Below are 27,462 nucleotides of genomic sequence, written 5' to 3'. Positions count from 1 at the left end.
ATGGGGAGCACACATGAGATCTTTCAAGAAGCGGACACTGGTCTCAGTCGGAGTCCAGACTCCATATCAACCTTTTGGAGCTGAGGGCAATCGGACTCGCGCTGATGGCCTTCCTGCCCTCATTACGGGGGAAAAGTGTCATGATAATGACAGACAACACAGTGGCCATGCATTACCTCAACAAGAGAGGGCGGGGTGTAGGGTCACTGCCCCTGTGTAGAGAGGCAATGCAGCTCTGGTTCTGGGCACTTAGAGATGGACTCACTCTCCTGGCAGTTCCTTTAGCCATAGAAAAAAAAACGGCAGCGCATGCTCTCAGCAGGCAGAGTACGATCTTCCACTAGTGGGAACTAGCTCAGAAAGTCCTTCTGGAGATTTTTGCTCTTTGGGGAACCCCTCAAGTGGATCTGTTTGACCAGTGTCAACCGGAAGTGCGAGCTGTTCTGCTCCAGGGAATTACCCCAAAGAGGAGCTCTAGGGGACACATCTGTGGTGGACTGGAAGTTTACACTGCTGTACGCGTTTCCGCCAGTCCCCTTCGTTCCTTATGTCATCAGGAGGTTCGGGAAAACCATAGTCCTGATTGCTCCGGATTGGGCCAGGCGAATGTGGTACCTGAGGCCATCTGCCCTCCAATTTGTCTTCCCCAAAGAGAGGACCTACTCTGGCAGGAGAGGTCGCATTCTTCATCCAGAAATCGTGATCAGGACTCTCAATCTTCACGCATGGTAGCTGAAATGGTAAGATATAAGGTTTGGGACCTTCCGGAAGACGTAATGGAAGTGTTGTTGGGCAAAGTTTGTATGCAGTACCCTCTGGGACCTCTACACACAACTCTGACTACAGGTAAAGGCAACCCAACCTTTGGTATAAGCTTGTACTACACAATTTTGGTAGCATGTTGAGCAGCCAGGCTTATCTCAAGAGGGGTAAATGTGAGCTGTAGTGGAGGTACACAAAGATTCAATTACAGGTATTCAAATTAGCTCTTACACTAAAGGTGTCTTGCATAAACAATTATTAATGTATTTATCAGTCAGTTATAAAGCATTCTTTAGAAGGGAGCAATATAATAGTAATGCACAAATACACTTCAATACTGTACACTCTTAGTTTCTAAATCAGTAAGGACCCTTTTGGGATGGCCCACAGACACAACGTACACCCACAGGTGACTTCAATAACAAGGGTGCTGGGGACATTAATATCTTACTGTTGGCATTTAGAATACTTTTAGGAATTTGTAAAAGGCAAAGTTATTAGAACACAAGAGACCACGTATATTATTAAGCAGGCAAATACTTTTGGATCCTCCAGGAAGAGTCGTACAATTCAATAGGCTAAGCCAAAGTCAATGGGCAAAAGTCTTGTATAGGGTGAAGCACTTCTGGTAAGTAAATGGAAAAGTCTTTGCACAAGTTCTTAGGAGTCTTTGATGAAAAGAAGAATCAAATATAGTGCCACAAGCTGATTAGACTTGTGAGTTGTAGAAGTTTCAAGCAATTCTACAGTAAGAGGTAAGTTCCCCTAGACTTGTTTTACAGTACCTTAGAAATGAAGAAAAGATGCAGCTGATGACTTCTGTTCCTGTGCAGCTCTGCAGATCTCACTGTTCCTGTGCCTCAGTCATGAGGACAAGAGGGAAGACTTTGGGGGACTTCTGCAATGCAATGGGACGGCCAAAACTTGCAACCGGCAAACTTCACTTTCAGTGTCTGTTAGTGTTTCAGCTCCTCGCGTATACCGCAAATGGCAACACTGCGGTTCCTGGCTGTTGAGATGGAATTTCCTTGCTTCTGGGGTCCCGAACTCTGTTGAGGGGGCTCAGGCTTGGTCAGTCCTGCTTCATGGGAGTCTGGAGGATCTTCCAAAAGCTCTAGGCCAGCTTAAAAGCAACGCACACAAACTGGTGTTCCTCTCCCTGGCTATATGGTTTCCAGCAGCAACTCTGTGGAAATTCAACCAGCTCCGAGATGGATGTCCAGGTGGCTTACTTTGGAGTTGATTGGTCCCACCAACTCAAAGGGAGAAGTCATCCTTGCAGGGCCTTCTCTGTCGATGCGAACTTGGCGTTTCAGCACTGCAGCAGGGCTTCACCGGGCAAACCAACGGTCCAGGAGTTGCAGCAGACGTCCTCTTCAAGCTCTTCTTTGGTTCCTTCGTCCAGTGGTCGACACTGCCTTCCAAGCCAAAGGACTTGCCTTTAACTCAGTTCTCTTCCATTCGTTCCAGCCTAGTTGTCAATCACCCAGCAGGGTGCCAGTCCTTGCAGGACAGTCAGCCGGCCAATCACCACAGAGTGCATTTGGTTCTCCTAGAAGACTAAGCACAGGGAGTTTCGGGCACCTCCCTCACTTCCTGCTTACCCCAGACACTCTGGAGCTTGAGGTGGGCTTCACTCCTGAATCCCGCCAAAGGCGAAATTAACAAAGAAACCAAACCTGGTTTGGCGCACAGAGAAAATCTCTAGAAGGACCTTTCCACAAAGAAATGGTGAAAAAAGAAGACTGGGCACCATTTTGACAAAGATGGCTCCCGCGGTTGCTTTACAGCAGCTGTGAACACAGCCTGCGGTAAATGCAAACCATGGTAGTTTAAACGAAACCACTGCCACCAGCCATTCTATGAGAAAAGGGTAACATAAAAAATGTTACATGAGAAGCTAGACAAAGGGGATACTAGGTAACCCCCCCAGCACCCTATTGTAAGATAGTGTGTGTGCTGGGTCTAGAAAGTTACAAAAGTCAATTTCACTTTACTGCTCTGGGTATCCCAGAGAAGGTAGTTAAACCTTTGGGAAATATGGAAGACTTCCCTGTGTTCCTGCACTGAAGGTGCTGTGTGACACACCAAAAGAAACAGAGGTAAAATTCACATTAAAATACATGAGAGAGTGGGGAAAAAGGGTCTCACTCTCTCCAGGTTAGAAAAAAAATCAAGTCCTCTGAATCCCGCAAAGTTGCTGGGGGGTCTCTAAGGTGGAGGAAAATTAGCACATTTTTGAGAATTCTCCCTAACAAGTGTTGCCTTCGGCAAGGAGACCAGCAACTAAATCCCTGTACCGCTGCCGTTGGAATACGTGTTGCAGCTGGTGCAGGGAAAAGGAACTAGATCCTTTCACGTGTAAACCTCACCATGTTCTGTCTTTCTTGCTCCATTTTACCCATTCTTGGTCGTCGGTGGCCACAGTGAAGGGCTACTTGGCGGCACTATCAATCTTCAAAAGATCTCCCAGATGAAGGGGGGGGGGAGGGTCATACTTCAAAGTACCGATTGTGGTACAATTTCTGCAGGGCTTAGCCAATTTGTTTTCACCACCTCCCTTCATCGTGCCATCATTGGATTTAAAACTTGCATTAAGCAGTCCTATGGGAGTTCCCTTTGAGCCCTTAGATTTGTGTCCTTTGAGGATTCTCACTATGAAAACGGCCTTTCTAGTAGCTATCACGTTTGCCCGTAGGGTAGGTGAACTACAGGCCTTCTTTTTTTAACGTCCTTTTTTCAAGGATAAAGTAAAGAGTTGGGTCATCTTTCCTTCCGAAAGTTGTGTCAATTTCATTTAGCACAACGTATTGTGCTACCATCTTTTTACCCTCCTCTTCCTCCATCAAAAGGGGAGGAGAGATTACATTGTCTAGACCCTAAAAGGGCACTAAACTACTACATTACAATAACTGCAAGTATTCGCCAAGATGATCAGCTTTTCATCGGTTATGCTGACCAAAGATGGCATGGCAGTCACAAAACAATTTCAAGATGGATAGTAATGTGCATAACTGAGTGTTAATCGTTAACAGTCAAAGATTCCCCCGTAGGTTTGAGGGTACATTCCACTAGAGATGTGGCAAATTCTTCAGCTCTGGAAAGAGATGCTGGTGCAAGACATTTGTAGAGCGGCAACCTGGTCATCCCTGCATACTTTCAGTAGATTTTACTGTGTAGATTCTTTTCAGGAGAGGAAGCCAAATTTGGCAAGGCTGTCCTCCATAATATTAACAAATAAGGACATTCTTGACACCCAACACCTAACTGTAACTGCTTTGGGAGTCGATGAGGAATACGTGGTAGGACACAATCCATTCAAAGAACAAGTTACTTACCCGTGGTAACGTTTATCGACTGGATGTTCCTCCCACGTATTCCTCATCGCCCACCCATCCATTCCCTCTTGCCTGCCTAGAATTTCCATGTCGTACACCTTCCTTTCTCGCAATGTCAAGATTGTCTCCTCCTATGATACACCATGCAAGTTAAAGGAGGGCAAAAACTAAGAACTGAGGTAACGGTCTCTGCGCGTGCTTCATATTGCAGCGTCGACGTTACAAGGGTCGCTGAGGAGGCCATCAATGACCAACATTTGACGGTGTGCGACCGAATGAAAAAGAAATTCGAAGCAAGCTGCAAGCACACTTGAATATCAAAGATGAGTAATGCGTGGGTGGAGCATCCAGTCGCAAGAAAGTTACCACGGGTAAGCAACTTGTTCTTTTCTCCTTGCCACCTTTTAAAATCTGAATGTTTTAATTGGGACCTAGTAATGCATTGCGTATTTAGAGGCTGCTTCAAGCATTCATTAGATAGGCTGGTATGGAGTCTTAGGCTCCCCACAATAATGGGGTAATGGTCCTGAGGTAGGCTTATCAATTTTACAGAAACGCAAAGCAGAAAACTTTTGGAGTCCTAAACACAGCACAGAAACTTCTCAAAAAATGAAAAATAACGTGGGTACCCAGAGAGAGGATGGAATCTCTCATACTTACATCTGCATTTGTTTATCACCAAAGGTTTCCTTGACTCTGCTTCAATTTATAGTAGTAATGCTGTTGAGTCTCTCCAGGCAGAAAGACATAAGGGCTACTAGTGCCATGGACTTACTACCCTATGTTCCCTGGCCTCATGTTTTGACTACATTACAAGATATAGAAAGGCTACCACAAAGCACTGCAGTCTATGCAGAGTATTGGAGCATTTACTGTTTGGCTCTCAGTACATTGCACCCACACATCGTGTTGCTAGCAGCACTTTAGTTTCTGCTGTCACTGGTCAGCAGTTGATATAGTCGGATCTAAGCTCATTTCAGGATATAACATTGGTGAGCATCTTCAATGCCTTCATGAGTACAGGAACATGGATGTCCGTTTTAAAACCTCATCCCAATTTAATACCCAGAAGCATTCTTAATTTATCTTCTGAGTCGGCATAGTCTAAATTTTATCTGTTAAAACGTTTACATTATTTCTTATTTCTGCCTCCATGTTGAAACTAAGGGGGTCACGCAATAGCTGCATGGCAATTAGTCTACTTGATACTTCAGCTGCTGATTTATGAAGTATGTAATTCCCGAAAGATTAAAGGACAATCTGCCTTTGTCAGTTTATTTTCCTCTGGCCATTCAATTGGCATATACTTGTGTGCTGCTAAACTCAGTGTTGGTTAATGTAGGAGAACATTGAGTATTTTAAATTAATAACTTGTATTTTCATTACTGTTCGATTTTTGGGAGAAGAATCTCCATACAAAACCCAGTATCCCAAACCATTTCTTTTTTGTTCTTATATATTCTGAGCACTCACACATGGATTTTAGTCTCAGTTTGAATACAGTAAATTGTACTTTAATCCTTAATGTTTTTCTGTGGTGGAGTACATTGATCTTTCTCCTTCATCCTCTGCCCAAGAATCTTTACACACGATTTCAGTGCAAGAGCCCAGATTTGCCCTTGTGTTTATCAAGGCCTTTTACACGATGTGGCCACTTTTTGAGAAGAAAGACGTACATATTTCAAATGATTTAGGTGAATGAGAAGGACTGTGTACATAATTCTGTGCCGTTGACTGCCTCTACAGTCTTGTACCTTTAATTGCAGGCTAAACTATAGGCTGTGGCCTTCTGTTTATTCTCATCTAGGAAGCAGCTTAAACGCAATATATCGTTACTATAATAAAAAGGGAGAAAAGCCAAAGATGAAATGGAGTACTATTGACAGATGGCCTACGCACCCACTCCTTGTTCAGGTAATAAAACTGCATTGCAACAAAATCCCATTTCAACCATAGCAGATGTCGCAATTTCCCCAGTTATTTGTACTAATTTACAACCTTGAAAGGATGGAGGACTGTGTCTGCCTAACTGGGTGCATTTTCTCGATCATAAAAAGTTTGTCTGTGGTAGACGCTCTTGTTTGCTGTGTGGTGTTTAGAAAGTGTTTGTCCTAAAAATAAAACTAAAAAAAAACTTTTTTGTCAAATTGAAAAATTGCCAAACTGTATTTTGTTCGGGCAACAATGTTGGGGTGAAGATTCCTGCATGCGACTAATAAGCCCTCTAGAAAACTAAAAAAGAGAATTGATTTCTGATAATTAGCTGCAACACAGGGAACATCTGGGAGGCTGCCCTACTAGTTCAATACCATCCTCATTCATTTTATTAGCACACATTATATACTGTGCTTTCTCTTGTGACAATCGCACCGCTTGATGATCGACGCAGAAGGCAACAAGCATCACGACTATCGTTGTGACAGTTATTTTGAACATAGCCACCAGCCACTCTGGCACCCAGGCAAATAGTGAATCGGGCCAATTGTCCGGCGCAGTATTATGTGTTTCTTTCACCATTTTTTCATGTGGGGTATGTATCTCCTTGACAGCTTCCGTAAGTGTCCCATTGGTGGCATCGTTGGCGGGTATTTATGATTCTGCTGCTTCCTATCTTGTGGCAGACCCCACCCTCCATTGCAGTTAAGACGAGAACCCATTTGTTTTGCAAGGCCATCAAGCACATGGCACAGATCTTCTCGTATTGCATTCAGTCCTTTTTCGGTCGAGTTTGCCAACTGGAGCACCTCATACAGGGTTATCTGCAGCCATTTAGCGTTGCCAGCTGCTTGTACCCTGGGAAGCAAAGAAAATGGATGCTTTGCTGAAAAGTTTTAAATGCTGTGGGTTTGTGTCCAAGCTGTTACTTTTCTTCCTAACCATTCGCTTTGGCTCACCTCTCACCTCCTTCAGCTCATTTTTATCCTTATTTTTGTGCTTAGTTTTGACAGTTCATTGAAACGTAACTGGTCTGCCCGGGGCACGACCAATGCAGGGCTGTGGAGGCTCACAAGTGCGCATATCTTTCCCCTGTCTGAAGGCAGCTGGGCGTAAGCTCTGGACCCGAAGGCCCACCAATTGTCCATCACTGCTGCTGTCCCTTTCTGCAATGCCGGGCTGCTCATTGTACTCTCGCAGCCAGTGTTCACCCCCAGAGCATCGTCCCAGTTGCTTTGAAACCAAAAGAATGCTGTGTGAGCGGTTTTATACTGGATGGTGTTTTCCATATATCCATGCCAAAGCATGTACATCATATTTCCCGGCACTCGCTATTTATTTTCTTTACCACTCCTTCATAGCCCACCAGCCTTTCTGTGTGGCACAGCACCATCCCTCTTGTGCATTGTGAAACACTGAACCCCCCTATTCGCACTGGGTCTGGTGTGGCACACCGGTATATCATGTCATGTTGAGTTTGTGCAATATATTCTCATGTGGGTAGTAGCGAACCGTTTGCCCCTCTGCACCCTTTTGGTGTTATATTCCAGTATGACATGCTTTGTGGCTTCTTCCGTGGCCATGCCGTCAAGCTGTATATTACCTGCATACACCTCCTCCCCTTTGTCTATCCATTGCACTTATACTTTATGCCTCTGAAACAGCCCTCTCGTTTTTGCATAGAGACAAATGAATCCGGCAACCCCCCCCCCCCTCCGCGGCTGCTACTTCTTGTGGCAAGAATTGATTTGGTGTCCCTGCAATGTTCGGGATTAGCAAGCCTACATAGCAACTGCTGTTGGTGCTCCCTCACCCCCACCCTCCTTTTCCTACCACACATTTTCAGATGCCGTGTCTCCTCCCTCCCCAATGGGATCATAGACCTTTTCAACACTAGATATGCTTCTTTTGGTGCGTGTCTCCCTTACACTATCAGCTGACGCACTTCCATCACTTTTGTGCAGTAAAACCAGAGAAAAGAAAGAAGACGGAAGCCAAAGAGACAAAACAATCCTACCCCTATTTTCATATCTAGCTTATTTTCCCTTGCATGTATCCCCATTGCTCGCTTGCCCATTATCGTCTTCATTTTCTATAAACTCTGATCGCTGAAAAGAAAGTCAATGATAATTGAGTTCTAATCCTCATCAAATGGTGTTTCTTGCTTTGCCTTCCGCTGCACTACTGTTGACCTTGCGGACGTTGGTGATCTGGGTCCATGCCTTACTTTCTTTGACTTTCACTGCTGTGGGCGTCGCGTATACCACCTCGTAGGGACCAGTAAACCTGGGTTCCTGCCACTGCCGTACAACCTTATGGACAAAAATGTCATCACCTGGATAGAGGAGCTGTGCTTGTGGAAATTCCTCCTCCCTGTGGGCACTTGTCGGCTCTTCAACGTTGGTTGACCGACATGTTGTACGTTGGACCTGGCAGGAAATTTACTTTTTTAATCTCTTCTCTTAGAACCCCTGCTGTGGTATTAGCATCTGAAATTGAACGTGCATACGGGACTGGCGCATTCATCCTCCTACCAGTTACAATTTCATGCAGAGTCAAGTGGTGATCCGCACCGGATGAGTAGCTAAGAGCAAAAAGCACCAATGGGAGGCAATAAGCAAATTTTGGCACAATGAGGTTAACTTTGCTAAGCGTTCTTTAAGCACACCGTTTAGTCTCTCGGCAATCGTGTTCGCTTGCAGCCGGTACACTGTGGATATCCTGTGTTTTATTCCCAGGAGGTGTAATGTCCTTAAGAAGGTCGTTGGCAAAATGTTGGCCATTGTCCGACCTTATCTCATCACAAACACCTTCCTAACTATGAATTTAGTGTAATTTTTAGCACAGGGCCCCCCCTCAAGCCAACGTGAAAATTGACAAATGACAATGCGCATGAACCTGTAAGAGGTACATCTATCTTGCATATCAACATAGTCGAGGGACCCTTCCGGTCTCGATAATGTTCCCTTTACAGTCCTCAAAGTATGAGCAGACAACTGTTGACACAGCACATAATTTCATATAAGCTCATGTAAATTTGGTACATGCCACCCTTCATTTATCTCTGTGGCTATATTCTCTTTGGATACATGGGCAGGAAAGTGATGCTGCTCTAGTGCTACACCTAGCAATTGTTTGGGCATCAGAGGCTTCCCCGTGCTATGCTGCCTCCAGATGAAGTCGGTTGGTGAAAGGGAACACCCTCTTTCTATCCATAAATCTTTTTCGTCCTTCGGGGCCTTTCCTGGCAGCTCTATGATCTGAACAATTGGTATTGTATTGAAACTTTCCTCCTCCTCTTCTTCTGGACCCTTCTGTTTTTTTCTGCCGCCATTATTTTCATTTTCCCTTTCGCCCTTGGGTACAGTGTCATACTTCACTCAGGTAAGTAGGCTGCTTCTTTGGCGGCTCTGTCGGCCATTCCGTTCCCCAAAGAAGGTCCTGCTCACCTGTATGGGCTGCACTTTTTATTATGGCCACCTACACTGGCAGTTTCAGTGCTTCAATCAATTGCCCGAGCAGCTCTGCATGTTGTACTGGGGACCCGTCACTTCTCCTGAACCCCCTTATCTCCCACCGTGCCAATCCTGAATGTATTGTGGATGATGCATAGGCTGAATCCGAAAATGTTAGCTGCATGCCCTTCCATCCTGTTTAACGCACTGATCATTGCTACTAACTCTGCAACCTGTGCTGAATAATGCGATGGTACACACTGCTGGGACATTATTACATATGCCCCATTCTTGTAGCACATTATCGCTGCTCCAAGTATGTCTTCTTTCAGTATTGGGGTCTATACTTTGGGTTTCCTGTTAGTTTTTTTTTAAACTGCCGGTGGTGTTTTCGTAGTGTTTCCAAAAACATTCAGAATCTGTTTATTGATGTTTTCCCGTGTGCCCCCTTAAAAAAATCACAGTACAGTTTTTTTCCAGTGTAAACACACACAAACATATATATTCTTTTATTGTTTCATTGCGTGCATAAGTAGGGTAATATCTCTCATGACCCGCTACAAGAATAACATATGCCCAGGTTTGAGAGGTTAACCTTGAAATCCACTCCATGGTAACCATCGCTCAAAGACATTCATCGATCGCAGTTATTTTTTAGTGTTGGCATTATTTATAAAACACATACACTATCTTCTTCCAAAATGGTTAAGTGTATTTTGTATGAAAAAAGAAAAGATTAGCATTTGACATACTATCCAGGACTACAGCATTTAGGATCCTCCTTTTGTTCCCGCTTTTTCAAACATTAGTGAAACTATCTAGTGTTTGTGCACAAGGGGTTAACACAGTTAGTTGGCCCTTCATTTCGATGGAGACTGTTGCCAGTGACAACGTTTTGGATCTGGGTGAACTGACCATTTTGTCGTGTGTGTGGTGGATAGTGAAACAAAATATATTGGCCCAATCGGAGAGAGGGGTGGCCTCTTGTCCTAATATACAGTCTTTTTACAAATCTCGACCAATGATTCAATTAGTTCAATCAATAGTCATATTTATTGTACATATTTTTTTTAAAACAATACCAAAATACATTCTGAGAAAAGAATTTTTGAAAGATTTTTACAATTTAATCCAATAACCTGTATTGTGTTTTTAGAAAAAAATTAAATGAATTCTAAGAACAAACAATTCTAAGACAAAGCTCACCTATCAAAATATACTACCACTCATTCGCTCTCATTCTCCATTCCATTCATGCTTCCTATCTTCTTTATCTAGCCATCTTTGGTTAGATATGATAGTTTTACTATTTGTGAATTTTTCTGGGTTCAGGTCTGTTGCTCAATCAACCCATCTGTGTAGAATTTAATCTCATGGATTCCAAATGTCTACACGTGTTTTGGTTGTTCCCAAAACCACTATTGGGGTCTTCTTAGTATAGCAACCTTCTTCAGGACGAGCCAACAGCAGAACTTCTATATGCTGTCTTCTCAGGTAGGGTGAGCTCAGATCTCTATAAAACAATTAAACACTCTGTTCTATGTCACCCCTCTCATTACTTCATGATATAATTAATATCCGCACTGACTCATCACTAGTCATGATCTGACTCACCTGCACTTGTCAGTCCATTTTACTATATGGGTCCTTATTTCCCCAAAATAGCACAACCTGAATATAAACAATACCCAAATTATTGGCTATTCAACAAAATATTCAGCAAATTATCTTGATCAGAAAAAACTTAGCACAGCAGCTAGATCATATACACCTACTGGAGAAAGCGTGCTTATTTTGTACCACTCTGTTCTGGACAATACTCTTCTCCAGACACTATGGTCTTCCCTGGTTCTTCCACCTCTGCCACTCTCAACTGGTTTTACTCCAGTGACCTGTGGGGCGGTGCAACAAACTCAGGTCAGTGAAGGTAAGTGTTGAATGTTTGATTCTACTCCATTTCTAAAATCAACATTTTTAGCACAAAGTCAAAAGGCTTCCAACTCGGAATATATAGTGAAATCCCATGCTAAAATATGGAAGGTATCTATTGGCCATTCATTTACCACATTTTCATTTCATTTTAATTGTTTTCATTCATTCCATTTTGTAATATAGTTGTAAACTTCATTTCTTTAAAATGCTCCTGACGCTTTGATTATGTACACAGTTCTCGAACTGAGAAAATGCCCAATGCTCGAACGTTCCCTTGCGTGACACATTTCGCAATATTTCAAAATAAGTATTTTTACTGGTGTGCACGCTGTTATCTCATCTCATGTCTTCTGGGACCCAAAAATAGCCCATCTAATGCACCCGGTGCTCTTACATGCCTCCACGTGGCATGTTTTAAAAGTATTTTATGTGTTTTTACCGATGCACATGCCGTGCACTCACATAATAGCCTCTGAGACCCGTGTGTCACCTGCCTGATATACCCGTCGCTTGAGCATTCCCTCACGCAGCTTATGTATACTGTTATCTCGTCTAAAGGCCTCTAGGGTCCATATAACCTATCTACAGGGATTGTATATTAAACCCACCTCGTTATCTCATTCTTCCTTCCGCGTTCTGATTCTACCTCCTATCACGGTAACTCTGTTTCCTTACGACCGCGTACGTTTGTATTTTACTACTTCGGGTAGTGGTCATAAAAAAGGGACTCGCTAATCTCGGTGAAAAGGGCATAGTCATAGAAAGGGGACTCTTACTTCCTTATGGTCCGTGTTTGTAAATCAAATAGATAACTGTGGTACAAAAGAGGCATTTTGCTATTTGCCACTGCACCATCTATTATTGTCAAAATTCTTGACTCTTCTTTTTAAGTTCTATGTCCGCTTTATGATTGTTTCTTATTCTTTGTTCGCTCTGAACAAGGGAAAGGGAAAAAAGACTAAGGAAAAAAGACTGTTCCTTACCCGATATATATTGCTCCTGTTCTCTCATTATAATGATCGGACTAAACTGAGCATATTGGGTATTAACACATTTATTAACAAATTTAACAAATTTATGCTGAATGGTGGTCACTCCAAGGCAAGGGATGAGAGCTAGATAGTTACAAGGCCTATGGTCCGTCCGGAACCTAATAATAGTTAATCATTTCTGAGTAATCGGGTGGTTACATTCCACAGCCACATTAAGTCCTTGTTGAACTGTGACAGTATAAATCCATTTTTGTTCGATTTCATGGAGAATGGAGGCAACACGCACCCCCCCCCTCGGAGTTGGAGTTTTGAAGTACAAAAACAGGGGAAGGATTTGGCTGATCTAGAGAAGTTATTTTTGGAGAACAAAACATCCCAGATGCCAGAAAATTGTTAGAAGATCTCGAATTGGAGATAAAAAAATTCAAGCAAATCAATCTTGATCGGAAAATCTTTAAACTGCAAAAAGATTTTACAAACTATCAAGAAGAAAAGACATACCCATATTTGAGGGAAGGTTTCTTCACAGACCCTGTATTTGGCCAAACACGACGTAGTAACAAATGTTTCTTTCTCGAATACATCCGGATCATCAAGTGGATTAGATCCATCCCTTAATAATCAACCAGGTACGAGCACAAATACTGTAGGAAGAGGGATGCAACAGCAACGTGGGTTCGAACAGGGTTTTCAGGGATGGAACCAAAGAGGAAGTCCACGACAGGGCCCGGGTATGAGAACCAGGCCATGGTATCAAAACCAATAGGGAAGCAGGACAAAATACACATTTTCAACCGGTCATCATTGCTTCTTTATCAAAGGGTTTATCTTTGGTACCAGTGGCTAGAGCCAATCGTTTCAATACTGAACTAGAACTACATAGGTTGTATAGAAATATCCGACTTAAATACTATTTTGGGACTTTTTTGCCCAAACAAGGAACTGGGGCAGGAACAGACATGAGTGAGAAGATGCCAAACATGACTGGTCTTAGACCTATATCCACCTTTAATCCTCCTCCAGACGCCTGTTCACCAGAAATTGAAACATTCGAAAACAGAGTTACTAGGGAAGTTATGGAAAGGATTAATAAGAAATATGCATCTGACAACCTTACCCGACAAGAGAGGCAAAGTTTGAAAGTACTATGTGACACACCAGGGGGTAACGATAAAACCTGCTGACAAGGGGGGCGGGATACAAAACAGAATGCCAACGTCTTATGCATGATACCAATTCATACACCAAATTGGGCCAGGATCCCACCTCGAGATTACAAGATGAGATAAGTCTCACCACTCGCGCAGAAAAAGAAACGTGGATCTCTGAAGACAAACAGCGTTTCCTGAATAAAGCAAATCTAAAACGTGCAGCATTTTACATCTTACCTAAGATGCATAAACATCTAACTAAGCCGCCAGGAAGACCTATCGTGTCAGCAATCGATTCCTTGCTAGAACCCTTGTCCATTTATGTGGAATATTTCTTAAAACCTTTTGTGGAAAAGATGTCCTCTTATGTTAAAGACTCCACGGATATGATAAAAATCACTGAAAGTTTACGAATAAGAGCAGGAGACATCCTTGTCACCATGGAGGTCGAATCGTTATATACCTCCACAGATGCCCTGTTTGGAAATTCTAGGTAAGTTTCTTGATACAAGACCTAGTCCACTTTGTCCAACTACTGAATTCATACAGGAATGTGCACGCCTGTAGATGGCGGAATTTTTTTTCCCGTTTAAAACTCGGCTCTACAAATAGAAATGCGGAGTGAGCATGGGGGCCACTTTCGCCCCGACGTGGCCAATCTGTTCATGGCAGATTTTGAGAACAAATATATACTGGGCGTCCATAACGGCTTAAAACAACTACCAGATCTATACCAGTGTCTGGTCACCTGGTATAGGTATATCGATGATATTTTCCTAAATGGAGAGGTGACCTTAACTCTTTAACACCTTCACCAACTGTGTTAACAATTGTGATCCACATATTAGGTTCACGTGGGAATCTAATATGGAAGAAGTGAGTTTTTTTTGGACATAAAAATTAAAATATCCAGGAACAAGCTAACAACTAGTCTCTTTAGGAAACCAACAGATAAGAACACTCTGTTGCATTTTACCAGTTTCCACCCCATAGGGCTCAAGGAAAATCTGCCCTACGGACAGTTCTGCGGATACGCAGGAACTGTACGGAGAAAGAAGATTTTGTTGAACATGCAGGACAACTGAAAACCAGATTGACAGAAAGAAGGTACCCCCGCAGACTGGTAAACAACAATCTGAAAAGGGCGGCAAATACCCCGCGTGACGAGTGCCTGAAACCAAGGCTAGAAAAAGAAGGAAGAATAGTGTGTGTTACAACATATAATCCCATTAGTAATGATATAAAGAAAATCATCAATCAGAACTGGGATTTGATTAAACAACCGGGGAAGTTTAGCAAAGAAACCCCTTTTCGCCTTTAAAAAGAACCAGAATTTGTGACAAAAATTGGTGCATACTTTCGAAGAGACCAACAGAACAGACTATACTAAATCAATGGGGCCTGCCGCCAATTGTGGGACACCACAAATGCGGGGGATGTGTTGCATGTCCACTTACTGAGGAGAAAACTGAGTTTATCTATGGAAAAACTAGTTGGAAACTACGGGCACACACCAATTGTAGATCAAAGAATGTAGTCTACATAATAAAATGTCCTTGTGACCTACTTTATGTAGGGAAGACCACCAGAGAAGTGTGACAACTCATAGGAGAGCACAGGTCTTGTTAGAAATAAAGTTCAAGACAAACCCCTAGTCGATCATTTTACCAGACTGGGACACAGTGACACAGACCTTGGGTGGTTTGTCCTGCAACAAGTAAAAACTCCAACTCGGGGGGAGGGGGGGTGATGGTGCCTCCATTCTCCATAAAATCGAACAAAAATGGATTTATACTCTCAACACAGTTCAACAAGGACTTAATGTGGCTGTGGAATGGAACCACCTGATTACTCAGAAATGATTAACTATTATTAGGTTCCGTACAGACCTCTCTAAGAGGCCTTTTAACTATCTAGGCCTCATCCCTTGCCTTTTGAGTGACCACCATTTGGCATAATAATAAACAAATTTGTTAATAAATTTGTTAATACCCCATATGCTCAGTTTCGTCCGACCATTATAATGAGAGAACACGAGCGATATGTATCGGGTAAGTAACAGTCGTTTTTCCTTTAGTCTTTTTTTTCTTTCCCTTGTTCTGAGCGAACAAAGAATAAGAAACAACAATCATAAAGCAGACATAGAACTTTAAAAAAAATAAAATAAAAGTCAAGAATTTTGACAATAATGATGGTGCGGTGGCAAATGTATAACTGTGGTACAAAGGAGGCATTTTTCTATTTGATTAACAAACACAGACCATAAGGAAGTAAGAGTCCCCTTTCTATGACTATGCCCTTTTCACCGAGATTAGCGAGTCCCTTTTTTTTATGAGCACTACCGGAAGTAGTAAAATACAAACGTATGCGGTCGTAAGGAAACGGAGTTACCGTGATAGGAGGTAGAATCAGAACGCGGAAGGAAGAATGAGAGAACAAGGTGAGTTTAATATACAATCCCTGTAGATGGGTTGTATGGACCCTAGAGGCCTTTAGACGAGATAACAGTATACATATGCCACGTGAGGGAATGCCCAAGCGCCGGGTATATCAGGCAGGTGACACACGGAGGCTATTATGCGAGTGCATCGGTAAAAACACATAAAATACTTACTTTTGAAACATGCCGCGTGGAGGTATGTAAGAGCACTGGGTGCATTAGATGGGCTATTCTTGGGCCCTATAACACATGAGATGTGATAACACCGTGCACACCAGTAAAAATACGCATTTTTAAATATTGTGAAATGTATCACGCAAGGGAACGTTCGAGCATTGGGTGTTTTCTCAGTGCTAGGGAATGTTCGGGTGCTGTGTACATGCTCAAAGCGTCTGGAGAATTTTAAAGAAATGAAATGAAGTTTACAACTATATTACAAAATGGAATGAATGAAAACAATTAAAATGAAGTAAATTTGGTAAATGAATGGCCAATAGATACCTTCCATATTCTAGCATGGGATTACGCTATATATTCCGAGGTGGAAGCCTTTTGACTTTGTGCTAAAAAGTTTGATTTTAGAAATGGAGTAGAATTGAACACTCAACACTTACCTTCACTGACCTGAGTTTGTTGCACCGCCTCAAAGATCACTTGAGTAAAACCAGTTGAGAGTGGAAGAACCAAGGAAGACCATAGTGTCTGGAGAACAGGATTGTCCACAACAGAGTGGCACACAATAAGCACGCTTTCTCCAGTAGGTGTATATGATCTAGCTGCTGTGCTAAGTTTTTTCTGATCAAGATAATTTGCTGAATATTTTGTTGAATAGCCAATAATTTGGGTATTGTTTATATGCAGGTTGTGCTATTTTGGGGAAATAAGGACCCATATAGTAAAATGGACTGATGCCAATATCTGAACCATCTGCTCCGATTGACAAGCTCTTCCTCACCGTGGGGCGAGGGCAGGAGCCCCCCCGCACCCCCAGCCCAGCAGAGGAACCACGCGTCGACCAGGAACAGGACAGGGCCTGCCTGACCCTGTCCCCACACGGCGCCTGACTCGCCCATGCCGGGCGCAGCGCGGGCTGAAACCGAGGCTGAGCCTCATTTGCATCAGCGGTAACCGCCGGCAGGCGGATTACGCCGGCGGCCAGCTCCAAGGCCACTCTAAGGCCTGTTGAGAGCCTGTGTACCCCCTCATTCCACTCTTCCTCACCGTGGGGCGAGGGCAGGAGCCCCCCCAGCACCCCCAGCCCAGCAGAGGAACCACGCGTCGACCAGGAACAGGACAGGGCCTGCCTGACCCTGTCCCCACACGGCGCCTGACTCGCCCATGCCGGGCGCAGCGCGGGCTGAAACCGAGGCTGAGCCTCATTTGCATCAGCGGTAACCGCCGGCAGGCGGATTACGCTGGCGGCCAGCTCCAAGGCCACTCTAAGGCCTGTTGAGAGCCTGTGTACCCCCTCATTCCACTCTTCCTCACCGTGGGGCGAGGGCAGGAGCCCCCCCAGCACCCCCAGCCCAGCAGAGGAACCACGCGTCGACCAGGAACAGGACAGGGCCTGCCTGACCCTGTCCCCACACGGCGCCTGACTCGCCCATGCCGGGCGCAGCGCGGGCTGAAACTGAGGCTGAGCCTCATTTGCATCAGCGGTAACCGCCGGCAGGCGGATTACGCCGGCGGCCAGCTCCAAGGCCACTCTAAGGCCTGTTGAGAGCCTGTTTGGAGCATCAGGAGCCAGGGGCCACGGACCTTTAATCTTTTGTGAGTAGTGGGAACACCTTCAGTCTATACTATTGTGCTTTCTGGTATGCCCTCTGCTACTCCGCACCCATAAACATTTGAACTCGGTTTCTTTAACTGTTTGCTACATATGCTCATGCTTCCAACGCCGCCGCCTCTATGCATTACTGTTGCCACCTCTTTAATAGTACAGGCATCCTCAGCCCTTAGTGCTCCATGCCTCATGACTGCTATTTGGCCGTGCCCTATGGTCGCTAACGTACCACCGCAACTGTGTTGTGCCCTATGGTCGCCCAGACCCCACTTGCACTGTGTTGTGCCCTATGGTCGCCCAGACCCCACTTGCATTGTGTTGTGCCCTATGGTCGCTTAGACCTCATTCGCATTGTGTTGTGCCCTATGGTCGCCCAGACCCCATTTGCATTGTGTTGTGCCCTATGGTCGCCCAGACCCCACTTGCATTGTGTTGTGCCCTATGGTCGCTTAGACCTCATTCGCATTGTGTTGTGCCCTATGGTCGCCCAGACCCCACTTGCATTGTGTTGTGCCCTATGGTCGCCTAGACCCCACTTGCATTGTGTTGTGCCCTATGGTCGCCTAGACCCCACCTGCATTGTGTTGCGCCCTATGGTCGCCTAGACCCCACTCGCATTGTGTTGTGCCCTATGGTCGCCCAGACCCCACTCGCATTGTGTTGTGCCCTATGGTCGCTTAGACCTCATTCGCATTGTGTTGTGCCCTATGGTCGCCCAGACCCCACTTGCATTGTGTTGTGCCCTATGGTCGCCCAGACCCCACTTGCATTGTGTTGTGCCCTATGGTCGCCCAGACCCCACTTGCATTGTGTTGTGCCCTATGGTCGCCTAGACCCCACTTGCATTGTGTTGTGCCCTATGGTCGCCTAGACCCCACCTGCATTGTGTTGTGCCCTATGGTCGCCTAGACCCCACTTGCATTGTGTTGTGCCCTATGGTCGCCCAGACCCCACTCGCATTGTGTTGTGCCCTATGGTCGCTTAGACCCCACTCGCATTGTGTTGTGCCCTATGGTCGCCTAGACCCCACTCGCATTGTGTTGTGCCCTATGGTCGCTTAGACCTCATTCGCATTGTGTTGTGCCCTATGGTCGCCTAGACCCCACTTGCATTGTGTTGTGCCCTATGGTCGCCTAGACCTCATTCGCATTGTGTTGTGCCCTACCTATAACGCCCATGCCCCCTTCACGCCACTCCCCTGTATATTACCTTAGCCCCAGCATGCTACTCTGCCTGACTGCGATCATGTTCCCTTTCTGTGTCATGCAAAGTAACATACCCTGCACTGGCAACAGTTACCTAGCCTATAATAATGGTTTAGTCAGACCCGCCTGCCCAAGACACCACCCGATCACCTGCCCTACACCATTCCTGCCCACCACACTAGCCTTCCCCCCGGATACCAAGTCCGCCCTTCCCACCCATAGACATGCACACGTTCCGCATGTCGCAGCTAACACACACCTAGCTGTCTATAAGCAGAACCCCATCAACACGAGAGCATCTTGCCCTACCATTGACTACAACACCTCTACATTAGCTAACCTAACCAACTCCCGTAACACTACCCTCACCCCCTCCGATCGGAATTCTAGACTTGGCGCCAGAACCCACCACAGACCTAGCAAAGGCCCTACCAAATCACTCAATAAGATCAACCCTCGCACTGTAACACCCATCAACACTATCCATCCCAGTCTTAAAGGAGCTCTCCTAAATGTCAGATCATTAGTCGCCCATGCCTCAGAAGTCGCTGACATTATTCTAACAAACAACCTGGACTTCCTTGCGGTAACCGAAACATGGCTGCACGATGCTGCAGGTCCATCTCTTACCCTAGCCATACCTGATAACTACACCATCCTTAGAGCAGATAGACCGAACGCTCGAGGTGGCGGCGTAGCTATCATCTTTAAGTCCACGCTTGACATCAGACTATCCTCTGCTCCCCCACTCAAATCCTGTGAACACATTACAGTCAAATTTCAAACCTCCCCTAAAAGTACTATTACGCTGCACTTAATTTACCGACCCCCGGGCCCTCCTGGCTCATTTGAGGAAGACATCACTTCACTAGTTGCTGAAAGTTCCAAACCATCAGCACAATTTATTATACTCGGAGACTTTAACCTTGGGTTTAACGACCCCCTAGACACCTCAGCCACTGCCCTGGCCTTGGCATTAGAGGAGCATGGCCTCCAACAACTTTGCTCCAAACCCACCCACTCGAAAGGCAGAATCCTTGACTGGATAACTACCCTTAACTGCAACATTACTACGAAAGATCCCACACAACTTATCTGGACTGACCACCACCTCCTCCCGTTTGACATTCTTACCAGCAACTCAGCACATAAAAGGCCTATCATGGCACCTGCCTGCCCTACTAGGAAAAAGAGCAATATCACAGCGGAAGCCCTAATACCTCTGGTGATCCCTACTTTAAACGCACTACCCGCCACAACGGACTTGAACCAACTGGTCAACGCCTACAATGAGTCAATGGCCAAAGCCATTGACATCATTGCCCCACTGAAACTGCGCAAAGGAAGACCCAAAGCGCACCTGAACACATGGTTCACCCCGGAGCTCAAAACCCTGCGTCAACAAAAAAACAAACTTGAAGCACTCTGGAAATTAGTGCCTTCTATAAATAACAGAACCAATCTCACCAACATCTCCACCCTCTACAAAAATGAGATTATACGGGCCAAGAAAGAATCTCTCAATACTAGGATCTCCCAGGCAAGCTCCAGTACTAAGGAGCTCTTTAACATACTAAAGGAATTAGAAAACCCCATTACCCCCACTGACTCTTGCACTAAGGATAAACCCTGGTGCACAGGGATCCAGAATGCCCTTGCTAACAAAATCTCAGGGCTCCAAACTAAAATCAACAACAAACGACAACAACTCACTCTCGATCCCACCTCCTTCCCCACGCCCCCTCCACCTACTGCCACTAATTCAGGCTTCACCTTCAAAAAGGTATCCATATTGGAGGTTCAGAAAATTATAGCATCCCTTAAACCATCGAATTGCAAGGGGGACAGCTGCCCCGCACAGATCATAAAAGATGTAGCTAGGGATCTCTCCCCATTTATCACCAAATTAATAAACCTGTCCTTCGCCAACAACATGGTCCCCAGCAATCTGAAACAGTCCTGGGTCCTACCGCTACTAAAAAAAACTACTCTCAACCCTGACATCCCCACGAACTACAGACCCATTACCACCGTCCCATTCCTACTAAAAATCTTGGATAGAGTGGCCTATTTACAAATCCAGGACTACCTTGAGGCCAATCACCTACTAGGAACTCGCCAATCTGGCTTTCGACCACAACACGGGACAGAAACGGCCCTTGTTGATCTCAAATGCCAGATAGACGAACTCAAAGACAAAAAAAAGGCTGCCATCCTTCTACTCCTTGACCTCTCCGCTGCCTTCGACCTGGTCGACCATAAAATCCTGTACAAGCATTTATCTCTGGCAGCACACTTCTCCAACTCTGCAGTCACATGGATCCAATCCTTCCTGGACAACAGAACCATGCGGGTCTTCTCCCCCCTAGCAGCGGCTGACCCCATCCCCATCACCTGCGGTGTCCCACAAGGATCCTGTGTCTCACCTACCCTTTACAATATTTTCACCAAGCCCTTATTCGACAAGCTGGACAATCTGGGTGTCACCTATACTAACTACGCAGATGACACCCAGATACTCCTCACCTTATCAGGCAACTACAACAAGGACGCCAAATGGATCAACGAAGTCTTTTCCATCATTCAGGCATGGATGGCCACACATGGCCTATGCCTGAATGATGACAAGACTGAATTGCTTCTTGTCGGCTCACCGAACACTATCAGTAAACTCTGTCCCGGCTACACTAGCTTCACTATTGACGGTAACACCATACCCATTGCCAAGAGCGTAAAAACCCTCGGTTTCTACCTAGACACGAACATCAACCTAGCTAAACAAATCAACATGACCGCCTCAGCCACTGCCTACACCGGTAAACTTATCAGGGCGTGCAGACCACTGATCTCCCCTAGCAACTGTCTCATCCTAGCCAGAGCACTCATTCAATCTAAACTGGATTACTGTAATAGCCTCTATGTAGGTGCCAACAAAACAGTAATCAATAAATTGCAAGTTTTACAAAATAACGCACTCCGTGCCGCCCTCAATATTCCTAGAAGGGAACACATCTCCGCCACCAGAACTGCCTGCAAATGGTTGTCCATCCAACAGAAAATTGATTTGAAAACCATATGCCTTACTTACAAAGCCCTCAATCATCTTGCCCCACCCTACCTCTCGAACAAATTTACACTTAGACAGAACACCAGAACCACCAGATCGTCCAACTCATTACAACTAACAGTTCCCAAATACTCCCTCAAAAGAGCTGGAGGATCCAGCTTCCCAACCCTGGCATCACAACTCTGGAACTCCATCCCACTGGATATTAAATCCACACCTACCTTCCAACCCTTCAGAACCAAGGTCATTTCCTGGTTAACCAACAAATCACTGTCCTACCACACATGTATGCACTCCGAATGTCCAATTTTATGTATATTGTTTGAATACTATTATCTATGCCCTATCAATACTGTACTATTGTCTTTTACCTGTAACCTGATGTTCAAAGCGCATATATACCCCCGGGTCAAGAGCGCTATATAAATAAATAAACAAACAAACAAACAAACAAACAAGTGCAGATGAGTCCGATCATGACTAGTGATGGGTCAGTGCGGATATTATTATATCATGAAGTAATGAGAGGGGTGACCTAGAACTGAGAGTTTTTTTTAATTGTTTTTAGAGATCTGAGCTCACTCTACCTGAAAAGACAGCATACAGAAGTTCTGCTGTTGGCTCGTCTATACTAAGAAGACCCCAATAGTGGTTTTGGGAACAAACAAAACACGTGTAGACATTTGGAATCCATGAGATTAAATTCTACATGGGTTGATTGAGCAACAGACCTGAACCCAGAAAAATTCACAAATAGTAAAACTGTCATATCTAACCAAAGATGGCTAGATAAAGAAGATAGGCAGCATGAATGGAATGGAGAATGAGAGCGAATGAGTGGTAGTATATTTTGATAGGTGAGCTTTGCCTTAGAACTGTTTGTTCTTGGAATTCATTTAATTTTTTTCTAAAAACACAATACAGGTTATTGGATTATTAAATTGTAAAAAATCTTTCAAATTCTTTTCTCGTAGAATGTATTTTGGTATTGTTTTAAAAAAAAATATGTGCATGATACAATAAATCTGATTTTATTGATTGAACTAATTGAATCATTGGTCGAGATTTGTAAAAAGACTGTATATTAGGACAAGAGGCCACCCCTCTCTCCGATTGGTCCAATATATTTTGTTTCACTGTCTACAGCCTGAAGGACCAGTTGTGATACCAGGCATCCCCTTTGTTGTTTTCACTGGTGTGTGTGGTGGAGTAAGTAAGTGAGCCTTGTTCTTCCCACATCATTGTTTTAAGTTGCACAGGTGGGTGTCTCTTGCAGAGTGTGTGCGTTGCTGATAGCGTTGCGCAGCCTTGCAAGGCATGCTGGAGGTTGTATGAGCATTGGAACTGCGGGTGTTGGTTTATGGTCGGAGGGTGTTGGTTTATGGCCTGAGGGCAGCTCTCATGTTGCCACTCCCTCTTTGGATCCTTTGATGGCTTTGAAAGGGGTGCATGGCCCTGTGTAGGTTTGTGGTGTAGGGACTTGCAGGGCCTACTGGGATGTCGGGAGCACTGTTGTGGGGGATGGCCGCAAGTCAAACAGAGCATGTTAAGTTTACATTTTCTAGCCTAGGATGTCTAAATCACCTTAGAATCTGTTTTTGGCATCTAAAATTTTGAGACTTATGATGAAATGTCGACCATTGGTTGGACTATGCAACCGCAGTGTGAATCAAGATGAGACTATACTTTTTGGATAAATCTCTCTCAACTTGAAACATACGATATGCTGCCTGAAATACTGCAAGTACCAGAATGAATTGTGGTTGCCATGTAAAAACCGGTATAAGTCATTTTAAGGATGTACACGTTTTCTATTTGTGGATGGAGCATCTCTTATTGTTAAGAAGGCTGACGTCAAGAGACACTGGTTGGTACATAGGAGGTGAGGAGCATAGTGCTGCTGTATCTTCAAGACCCCTTGGATTGTGCATGTAGATGCTGCACACCATTCCCAGAGCACCGCTTACCTGGCACACTTTGAAATACCCGTAAGATATTTCACTGCACAATTTTCTAAGAGCTGAAATAAGGTTGAAGTGCTCAGCTGGCCTTCTGGGAATTAAAACTAACTGCAAGGTGTGCAGAGATGTCTTGGGTACGCACTTAACCTGCTGAACAATCTCACAACAAACATATTCATTTTGCAGACACGCACATTTTACAGTGTATGGTGAGAGGCACGTAAAGAGACATGCGAGTGTACTGTGATGTATTTGTGTGGGCCCTGTTTGTGTATGTGTATGCTAAATGCGTATACTTCGTGAGGCAGAGGCCAGTAAAGAATTTATAAAACAATACGCTATCTTGCTGTGACAATATGCCTGCTGCAGAGAAGTGTATAGCAGGCAAATAATAGTTTTCATCCTGACAGAGGTGCAGAACAGCATTTTGTATTGTTGCAAAATAATAGTAACACCTGTTATTGCAAGGGGGCCCTGCTGTTGGGGCTGGGGATGGTTTTGTGAGGATTGTCTTACGTTTTTACTATTGCCCACCTAAACCTAGAGTGTGTGCTAGGATGCATGAAGGACTAGAGTACCAGAATGCATTCTGGTTGCCATGTGAAAACCAGAGCAGTCTCTGTCCCTCTTTTTCTGTCGTCCTTGTCCCCTTCTGGGTTTAACCGCTGTGGGTTTGTATAATCTGCTGCGGTGCCGCAATATCTGATAGACACCGTAGGGTGGGGGGGAGAGCTTGGTCCGTCCTTTTCCTTTGTCCCCTCTCCCTCCTTCATTTGTTCCACTTTGTTTCTTCGTGCAATTTCCAGTGCCTCAATATATTCTGCCTACTTATCAACTTGGAGTCCTCGTATTTTGTTAACAAGTATGAGAACATGTTTTCTCTTATTCTACTATTGAACGTTTCTTCTCTGGGCTACTCATAGAAACGGTGTCCTGCAGTGTCCTGGACTCACTGAAAATTATACTTTAATATTTGATCACGATACTTGTGCAGTTTTTTGCACATGTGATCGAGGGGGCTATCTAGTTATCTCTGTCCCAATTACTCTAGGCCCCTTCCCGCTTTTCTTTGTATACCTTTTTTCTCAGTTTCATATAGCGGTAGCGGTTTCCTATATCGCAAACCTAGCACTAAAGCAACAGGGCACAGTACAAGGGCATAGAACAATTTCTCAATTTGGATCAAATAATTCTCTTAATGTTGCACCAATGCTGTCAATCCTTTTACTCCACTGAGCTAGAAAAAGACAATATTTTATGTAGTGGTTTACTGTGGAGGTCTTGCTAAAACACATTCTCTGATCGACGCTAGCATTGTCTCTTAGTGACAGCAGTATGCCGTCTGGGACCAGATGATCAACTTGTGCAAAAAAGCAGAGCAAACGAATTTAGCACACATTTTGCTGTTTAGTTAATACGGAATGGAGCAAACTGGTTTAGCAGCAATCGGGAGTATCGAAAAAGAAATTCACTAGGGCAAAATGAAACCAGCTGTTTTGTTTACTACGTTTGCTGCATAACAGAAAAGGAAATGTAGAAAATGGCATTCATTTTATGCTGTGCTGCACACCCAGTACACACAAAAAAAGTCTGATTTATTTTTGATAAAAGTGCAAAGGTTCTTAGATAATATGGATTGCAACAAACCCGTTTGCTCCAATTTGTATTATCAAAGCGTTTGTTCCATTTTATGCACTGGTGCAAATGTTCGATAATCTGGCCCTGGCCCTGGCCCCTTAATTTGCCTTTATGATCTGCCGCTGATCTGCTTTAACTGGTTACCAGAAGAGGTGGTCTGGGCTGCCACTGCTTAAGAATGTAAGCATCATTTTGGCTGTTTTCATCCTTTGATTTCGAACATTGTTAGAATATATCAATCGGGCCTGTTGCGTCCGCCCTGCGTCCCGCTACGCGGTGACGCAGGGCGTGCCAAATAAAAGCCCCGCCCCCGAGTTCGGGGGCAGTTCCGGGCAGACCATCGTTGAGTGTCTGGCGTGTTTCTTTGAGCTCCTGCTGGAGCTGCAACACAGGCCATGCGGCCTACCTCTCACTACGCCAGCCCCCACGCGCGAGCATGGCCGCGGGGCCTGGAACTCAACTCTGGCGACGAGGTGGAGCTCGTATCAACACGCGCTCGCCATATAACAGCACGTGGATGGCCCGCTAACCTCACGCAATAATTTTTGGACACCCGGTGTGGGGGGGGGGGGAACGCGCACGTGACCCCCCGCCCCAAAAAAAACAAACAAACAAAAAAATGTTTTTTTTTTTCTCTCTATTCTCGCCTTTGGTGCCATCCGTTCACGGAAGCAGTTGCAACTTTCCTAATTTGCCCCAGAACCGACGTGGAGGCACCTGAACTCATACACCTCCCCAGGGACTGGGAGCCACAGCAAACTCCGGATTGGCACGTGAGAACGTTCTGGGCCTTCCTTGAAGGGTACATCTGAGGTCTGTGCGGGGTGCAGTGGCATAATCGGAAGGAATCACACCAAGACAGAACGGGTGCACGTCCAACATGGCGGCCGGAACGTCTACCCCAGGGCCCAGCACGCCATCAAGAATCGCAGCAAACTTGTCAATGGCATCACCACAGTCTCGCACACAAGGAGGTTCATCGGCACTGGTCCAACCGTTTGACCCCTTCACAGACCCATCAAGTGGACCCGGATGGCAGTTGTGGATCCAAAAGTTTGAGATGGCGATGGAATGCAAGGATATAACGACGGCCAGGAAGATGAAGGCACACCTACTGCTCAGCGTGGGCGATGAGCTACTGCGCATTTTTACCTCCCTAAACGTTGTCGATGGCCAAGATGCATATCTGAGTGCAAAAGATGCCTTAACGGCACACTTCCTCCCACAACTAAACCCGGACTATGAGACATTAATTTTTTGCACTACCATCCAGGCAGTGGATGAAACCCTCGACGCTTACCATACATGGTTGAGGAAGTTAGCCATGTCCTGTGAGTTTACAAATGTTGAGAAAGAGATCCGGAGGCAAATTATTAATGGCATCCATTCAGAAAAGCTAAGGCGGCTAGTACTTAGTGAGAAAGGTATTCCCCTACAACGGATTCTTGAATTGGAATGACAAAGGGAACTGGCACACACCAGGGCTGCCAACATGGAGGCCACGCTACACAAATTGCAGCCCGCGCTCAACACAGCCATCGTGTCCCAGATCACCAACAGACCATTCACAAGGGACGAGGTCAGTGGGGGTTATGCTCAGAACAGGTGGCAACCACGCATCCTAAGGCCCACAGAATGCGATTGGTGTGGTGGACCGCGACATGGGCAACGAAACTGTCCCGCACAAGGCACCACATGCGGAGCATGCGGCAGGAAGGATCATTATTCAAAGGTATGCAGATCGGTGGGCACAACGACACAGCCCTCACAGAATCCCCAGGAAAAGAACGCGACCAAGAAGAA

The 27,462-nt window shown here is 45.0% G+C and overlaps 1 protein-coding gene across 1 annotated transcript in view; it reads left to right on the top strand.

Moving 5' to 3' along the window:
- FECH (ferrochelatase) overlaps positions 1–27,462 on the top strand; it is a 304,793-nt gene that overhangs the window by 118,585 nt on the left and 158,746 nt on the right. Inside the window, exon 6 of the mRNA XM_069627038.1 lies at positions 5,908–6,014. Coding sequence (XP_069483139.1) covers positions 5,908–6,014 — 107 coding nt within the window. The remainder of the gene's footprint in view (positions 1–5,907; positions 6,015–27,462) is intronic.

This window comes from Ambystoma mexicanum, chromosome 6p (genome assembly GCF_040938575.1).
Source record: "Ambystoma mexicanum isolate Mex_15411 chromosome 6p, UKY_AmexF1_1, whole genome shotgun sequence".
Lineage (NCBI taxonomy): Eukaryota > Metazoa > Chordata > Amphibia > Caudata > Ambystomatidae > Ambystoma > Ambystoma mexicanum.
This window is presented reverse-complemented; position numbering and strand designations above follow the sequence as displayed.